This window comes from Pygoscelis adeliae, unplaced genomic scaffold (genome assembly GCF_000699105.1).
Source record: "Pygoscelis adeliae isolate BGI_AS28 unplaced genomic scaffold, ASM69910v1 Scaffold25, whole genome shotgun sequence".
In the NCBI taxonomy this organism is placed as follows: Eukaryota; Metazoa; Chordata; class Aves; order Sphenisciformes; family Spheniscidae; genus Pygoscelis; species Pygoscelis adeliae.
Window position 1 is genome coordinate 2,489,712 of NW_008824808.1, and position 8,049 is coordinate 2,497,760.

Consider the following 8,049-nt stretch of genomic DNA (forward strand, 5'->3'; position numbering starts at 1 on the left):
GAAAGAGGGGAGGGAAAGGAAAAAGCAAAAGCAGCCAAAACTCTCCGACTTGTTCATTAGGGTGTGTTTGAACATCTGAATGAATCATGTGTCTGTTTTTCATTATTCTCCATATGTGATTGTTCCCTGCTTTGTTCAGTGATTTCTGGCCATTTTGTCATGACTGTGCTTATTTTGGTTTATATATTGTTCTATTACAGGGTGATTGTTGCTTCTCCTCTACTTCACTTAGCAGTTATGCCACCAACAAAGAGCAATCTGAAAACGAGAGGTTACGTCAAAAGGTTTCCCTAGTGAACTCCCTTGCAGCATATATGATTACTTGAGACCCGACTGCTTAATTCATAGCAGGAAGAAATCCTCAGATAACACTACTCCTTAGCACGACAGGAATGTAGTGGGTATCTTTTTAAAAATCTGAGGAATACTGAAGCATTACTTCAGGTCCATTGCAGAGTCTTTTCTTCTTTTTTCCAAGAGGAAACCTAACACTTCTTGCTAAGCAGTAACCTATTTTAACAGATCTGCTGTTACATGGGGTATTTGAAATACACAGGGTATTTGAAATCATTTCTTTGCTATATTAACCATTTTAACTTTCAGCTCCACCCTATACCTTGGTCAACACACAAATGACGCTGAAATAGATTCTGAAATCTCCAATCATGTGATAACTTCTTCTATCATCTCCTCAATTTAATCCACCACCCTACTGCATTGGATGCACATCACAGGATGATGTGTTCATTTAACAAGATATCTCGTACTTTGCAGAAAGTGAATGAGATCCAGAAGACTGGAAAGAAGCCAAGAAATTGCCTGGGTTTTTGCCTTTTGTTTGTTTGTTTTTGGGTTTTTTTTAAAGGAATGGACATAGGTCCCAGGTTATTAGAGAGACTTTCAAATTCTGGAAAAATCTTAGAGCAAATAGTCATATAAATCCATTCACAGACTTTCAAAGGTGATTAGTACCATGCAGCATGGATTTAGCAAGAATAAATAATGTCACATCATACTTCCATCTAGAAGTAGGTAACTAGTCTTATGGATAGGTAAGTACTATATATTTTAGTTAAACCTTTAGTACCAGTAAAAGTACTATATATTTTAGTTAAACCTTTAGTTTAACCTTTAGTTTAACTATAAGTCTCTCATAACTTGAGCAGATGGGAGAAATACGATCTAGCTAAAACTGCTGTGATATAGGTGCCAAACTGATTAGCAGATCCAATTTAAAAAAGAAGTTCTCAATGGCTCAGTGTTGCACTACCTGGTGTACTGAGAGGGTTTCCTCAAAAGTCTTCCCCAGGTCTGTTATTATTCAGTCTTTTCCAAATTATCTTGTCCAGTGGATTAGAGAAATCATTTATTAACTGAAAAGAGGATACTGAAGAGGTAAGTGCTGCAAGCACTCTGGAGTCTTAAGATTTGAGAATAATCTTAGCAAATTAAGGAGTAGCCAGGAAAAAAATAGGATAAAATTCAATACAGACAAATGAAAAGTACTAGCCTTAGGAGGGAATAATCAACAGCACAGAGCAGAGCACACAATAAGGAATGCCTGGCTGGCAGCAGCGCTGCAGAAAAGAATAACAGAACCGGGGACTGCAGAGAGTCTCTTAGCATAAATCGGCACTGTACACCCTGTGCCTCAGAAATGTATTTACATTTTAAATACACATAGTTATTTACATGGATATATCAACAAAGAGGAGAGTCATGTGATCACAGAGAAGACAAATGAAATAACCCCTCCACACTATTTAAAACGGTAAGATTTAGGCTGCCTGATATCCTGTGCACAGCTCTAAGGTCTTCAAGTAAGAAGTGAGCTAATTAGAGAGACCAGTGAAGTGAAATATAATCAGAAACTTAAAACAAATTGCCTTTAAGGAAAAAGTGAAAGGACCAGTGCTTAGTCTAAAGAAAAGATACGGCAGACGCATAGCAGTCTTCAAATATGTGTTTGCTGCAAAGAGGAAAGGAATAAACTGTTCTGCATGTCCACTGGGGATAAGAAAAGAAGCAATAGGCTTAAATTGCATCAAGGGAGATTTGGGTTAGACATTAGGAAATGCTTCATTATAGTGAGGAGAGGGAGCGCTGTCACAGATGCCTGAGGAGCTCAAGGAATCTCCACCACTGGAGGCCTTTGAGCGCAGGTTACAGAAACACCCCTCAGCAGTGGGTTAGAGCTGATCCTGCCCCGAGGCAGAGGAATGGACCAGCTGACCTCTTCAGGTCCCTTCCACTTCTGATTCCTGGGAAGCTTTTTTTTTTTTGGCAGCCTTACTGAAGAGGAAGGAGATTGTACCTAGCATTTAAAGCAGCAAAACATCTATTCTTTTTATGCCACGAAGTATATTGTTAATAAATCCAATTATGTTTATGATCTTTTAATGGCACCACTTATGTCATAAAGATCCATCTTTGAAAATACAAATAAGTAGCTCTGCCCTACAGCGTAACACAACAGCGTAAAAGCAAACTTTTACAAAATTCCAACTCACTGTTATACGGCCCCCACTACAATAATCTCAAAGCTAACTACAATATAAAGAACACCAAACCAAGATGTTTTTCTTTCTTGAAATTCTACCATTCATATTCTTCACAATCTTTTCACTTCACATTTTGTGTTTCGCAAACACGTCCATTCCTTTCCTTGTTTACCGCTGGCAAGGTAGGTAGGAACGGAAGTAAGTTCTGATCACATGGCACCACGTTTGTGGAGTGGTTACCAGTCAAACATGCATTTAAAAACAAAACAAGAAGTTAAGTACAATCATCGAGCACGCTTCCCCCAGATTCTCTCCACCAACCTTTAGGCAGCCAGCTGAAGCATCTACACTGACAACACAGTGGTCTCAGGCAACCAAGATTAGCAGAGACAAATACATTTCTCTCTCCCATGGACTTCATCTCATTATTCAACATACAGCCCAGTTCAAATCCAACTCCATCTGCATGTTTTGTGTTGCCATTTCAGATGGACAAATTTCAGAAAAAAGATGAAAAAAGGATGGAGTTGACACATGAGAGAACAGAGAACACCTCAGTCTTGAACGGCTGTGTGGCACTCAGTTGCCGACCGAGGTTAAACCACAACAGTCCTTTTTGGCGCCCGAACAGGGACTTGAACCCTGGACCCTCAGATGGACGTACATGTCCGCGTCCCCAAAGGAAGGTTTTAGTTGGAGTGTAAGACAGTGAAGAGTGGCCCCAGGGTAACCCCAACCTACCTGATCACAGACTTCCTATTTCTCATCCCTCACATCAGCAGCTCAGGCCCCTCCAGCTCTCCTAGGCCTAAGCTCCAACTCCTTCCTGCTCCAGAGCCCTATCCCCAAGTGCTCCTACCCCAAAGTCCTTCCTATCCCACCGCAGCACTCTTCCTCCTTGTTAAATCAGCTCAGAGCCCATTCAATCCACTCAGTCCCTTTGTAGCCCCATCATGCTGCAAGTGCCCCTCTCCCTACAGCTCCCCACGCTGTTCCTTGCCTCCAAAATTCAAGTCTCCTGGCCACGCAGCAGCCAGCGTCATGCATGTCCATCACCTCCTGGCTTTGAAACTGCAGCACTCACCTCTGTGCCTCCCTGGTCACTCTTGCCAGGGCTTTCTGCACTTGGCCCAGCCCGTCTTCCCACAAGGGTACTCCTTCATAATACAATCAAAACAAACAAACAAAAAAACCAACCCAAAAAATGAACCAGGTTTTGTTCCTGGTGTAATATTCAAAGAAATACAGACAGAGCGATGTTATCAGAAGTCTGCCGGAACAGTGCTCCAAGTAAAGGAAAAGCACATCCAGGCAAAAGCAAATGCATGGCAGTGCCACTTCTAATGATGGCCCGTGACCGATCCGGTTGGTGGAGTTTTCTAAGACTAGAACTACAATCTTACAGCCTACGCTTCTCTTGAATGGCTAATAAATGCTGCTGTGGCAAGCAATAGGTAAAGGCACACGCTTCTACAAACTGCAAGAACATCTTTGGTACAGATAGCAGAATTTTGCCTCGTCTCGTAATTTCCCCAAACGTCTTCCTCTGCTTCTTCTCTTCACACCCTATCTGACCACTTGTGAGATATTCCTGTGCTGCAGGAATTCTTTTTACTAACTCGTATAGAGTTAGTATGCTGTCCAGAATGTGCTTCTTATCAGAAGAATCCACTCTAATAGATCTTATTACTCCGAAAGGATTCTGTATACCACTAGTGTAAAGTTACAGAGTCATTTTAAAGCAGAGCTTCTCCCTCATAGACTTGATGGCTCTTCACACTGGTAAATCTAAATGAGCTCTAGTCCTGAGATACTACTAGACATGTTAGTCAATGTTTATCTAAGCGAATATAGCTATACACACATACATGAAACATGCTATATTTCACTAAAAAATGTTTTCATACATTAGCAGGTAAACTAAGAACATAAAAATGGAAGAGGAATCATTTTTGTATCTTGGTATCACAACTTGTGGATCTATTCGTGTCAAAGAGCATTTTCTTCTTCCAATAGCATAGGCCAAGACTTCACAAAAATAGAAAAATTAAACCAGGTTTTGCTTGGGAAACTTTTCCCAAAGATTTCTCATTTTTATATAGGAAATCAATTTGCATCACTGATGATATCATTCAAATCAGACAGCACTATGTGGTTAGAAGGTAATTTACTTTTCTGCCGAAGCAATTTGATACTTGTTCTGATTTGTGATTTTCATTTTGTTTGTTAATGAAAAAAATTAATGAGAAATGTTACTGGAAACACAACTCAAAGCTTTGGCATTATTAAATATGTTTGTAATATACCATACATTATGTTGATTGCACAGTTGGAGCAAAAGCCTTGGCAGTCAAGCCACCAGTCAATCATTCAAATAGACAATGAACTCACAGGGTGGACGTTTTGCACATACCTTTGCACTGATTTGTGTTTTTGTCAAGAATTGCCTTTGTGGATACAATTTTCCCATACCTATGGAGAAAAAAACAGAAATACATGTTATTATATTTTCATAATGTACATAGCTATTTTTTTGCACAGATATAACACACATACTGGGAAGAGATCTAGTGCTCTTGAAAAATGTTTTCCTGATACTTCTGGAGAGGTTCCTTCTGCTAGTGCAGTTCAACAAACACCTTTTGAGTTCACCTGAAAAGCACTGGTCCTTTGACACACCCTGCCCACCTCTGGTCACCGTGTGCCACTGCCAGCATAAATGTCAATTATAGCAAGAATTTTAGGACATTAGCACTAGTAAAGAGGTTTCTTTGGTTAAATTAATTAGATTTGCTTAAAAATATTTTTTTCATTTTTAGCTGCTAAACAAGGTTTTTTTTAATACAAATGGACCAGATTCCTCCAGGATTAACAAAAATGCAGGAGGTATGGTCATTTGTTTACATGCATGCACACACAACTGTGCTCATGTGTGCATCCATGCCTATGCATATACACTCTAAACTTCTGTTTTAGGTAAACAGAAGCTTTGAGATTTAAGTGCATCTCCTAGCTCTTTCCAAGAAGAATGTTAATACTTATTTGAATTTATGTTGCCTCCCATAGATAGCATGGCACTGCACTGCAACTTGATAAACTTAGCATGATGAAGAGGGTATTTGCAGAGCTACAACTTGGTGCATGCCATCAAATAGGTATGTCTTTACCTCACAGAGGTTAAGACTAAAAATGCAGACTTCACAGTAAGTATCACAAAACCCTGGTGAAACATCACAGAAGATGGCCATTTATTGCTGAATATAAGACTTCAGGAGAATAAGGAAAGTAATTTTATTTCTCAAGTCACTGATATGTCTTGGTCTCTGTTTCACTGAAGAGAACTTCCTCTAAAATGACCTTTCACAGATTTTTTTAAAAGCGCACTACTGGTACTCTGGTAGATTGGGCTTTCATTTGGAAGACTTTTCCATGGAACGCAACTTTGCCATCAATGAAGGACATATTACTGTAAAAGATTCTAATAAAATTTTATCTTCTAATGGCAAAGCAACACCCATGCAAAATAACCAACAGTTCATCAATTATAAACCACTGAAATGTATGGCAGAACAAATTTTATTTGGTTAATCTTTATTAACAACAATATAAATTTGGTGTTAGTGACTTCTACGTGAAGTCCAGAAATCAGGATGTGGAAGACCTTGCTGCTATTCCCTTCTCTGCCTCAGGAGAAAACCCATGTCTCCTACTATACAGAAAACAACTCTAAGGGCAGCTAGAGCACTGTACTACATTTTCAAGGCTGCGCTCTTCTCTGTCCTACCAGTCTGTAAACATACCCAGTAAACCAGAAAAAAAAAGAAAAAAGACAAAAAGACAAAAAAAAAGAGGGAGCCAGAGGGAACGGTACCATCACTCATGGGGAAAAAGGGACCTCTGGTTTGCAGTCCGGGACCCAGAAAACACTTGAATACCTCATGAAGGGGGAGTAGCACCAACAGGAAGGACTGGGAACAGCCTGCCTAAACATACTCTTTGGTACTAGCAAAGAAGATTTGAGGCAATTTTGTGCCTGACAAAGTTCTCAGCTGAAGTTTCCACACTGTGAGTGACACGTAACCACTCAGCTTTAGATAAAGGCCACTATCTCTCCATCTCTCTTTAGTCTGTTTTCATGACTGACGCAAAGTGAGACTTCCCATTTTCACTGTTTTTCCTTTCCCTAAGAACCCGCAAAAGCATGTTTCCATTTGACTTTCATTTTGGGGAGGAAAAACATGCTTTTCTTTGTTTTATTTCAGACTGAAACCAGTCAGAAGAAGGGCAAACTGACCTAAAGGCATTAACATATTTTGCAGTTTAAGCTGAGCCCCAATTCAGCCACCTTTTAGGAACCAAAAAAAAAAAAATTAAAAAAAAAAAAATCACACAAGCCTTCCTCCCCTCCACACACCCTTTTTCTTGCTGGCTCTGTAGACAGGCAGTATTTTGTGCTCTGAAGGCAGGCGTACTCCATTGTACACTCCACCATGATGGGTACATGGGCAGGTAGTTGTGTGTCCATTTTGCCATAGCTGGCTCCACTCCAAACACATACGTAACAGCTTTAATGTTAACCATGAGATCACATGCTTTTCTAACCTCAGGTGTTTCCAGAATTGGGGCCTTCATACCCACTTACGTTCCACTTAATTTTATAATTCTTCATGGTAATACCTGAAGTTGACTTTGGCCTCGAAGACATCAGAGCACATATCCTAAGAAGGCAAAGCCAAATTCTCTGCCAGTGTGATTTATGGTTGTTCAGTGGGCCAACTTACCCAGCAGGAAATTTGGCCCGTGCGGTGCATCTTCATTTATTTGATTTATTTAGATTTAAAATCTAATACATGAAAAACATGCAAGAACATGCCTATCTTGTACAGTAAAGGGCCTCTGACAGATATATGGAAAAAGAATCCAACAAAAATCAGCGGCTAACCCACAACAACCTCAAATAAAACACAACCCCTACCTAAACTTCCGCCAACAAAAACTAACACCCAGCCTCCATTTCAGTCCAGCCACTCCTAATGAATTGATATGTTGTTTCATCCAAGTCACGTGAGAGCTAAAAGTTAACATTTCTTGCCAGTAGAGACAGGCATTTGTGGTTCCACTGCTTTTACTACAGATTTCCCAGAGTTATTTGCTACATACTGTGATCCTGCAAACACTTGGTTACACTAGAGATTTTACTCACAGAAGTAATTCTGTTCAGTTCAGAAGAGGTTTCCTCCAGCACGTAGTTACGTGCACACCTTCACGTTTGCAAAAACAGACATCAGAGTGGTAAGAAGCACCACAATAACAAACACTGTTATAGGCAATTAGCCATATGCAGGCGATTTAATCTACTGCTATAAACCTTGAGCGCTACCACAAGAAAGTAATTGGAATTAATTTTGACACTGTTTTCCTAAATATTTCAAGTAATTATTTTACAGTAATCAGAGCATCAGTTCTGATGAAGGATGTTAGTTTGTGTGCTGCATGAAATCAGGAAGGTATTTGGTTCCTACAAATGCAGTCAAAATTCTTTCTTGCT

General features: G+C 39.8%; 1 protein-coding gene across 1 annotated transcript in view; it reads right to left on the reverse strand.

The window, feature by feature from the left end:
- RBMS3 (RNA binding motif, single stranded interacting protein 3) overlaps positions 1-8,049 on the reverse strand; it is a 452,729-nt gene that overhangs the window by 318,732 nt on the left and 125,948 nt on the right. The window contains exon 3 of the mRNA XM_009324176.1: positions 4,915-4,973. Within this exon, the coding sequence (XP_009322451.1) occupies positions 4,915-4,973 (59 nt within the window). The remainder of the gene's footprint in view (positions 1-4,914; positions 4,974-8,049) is intronic.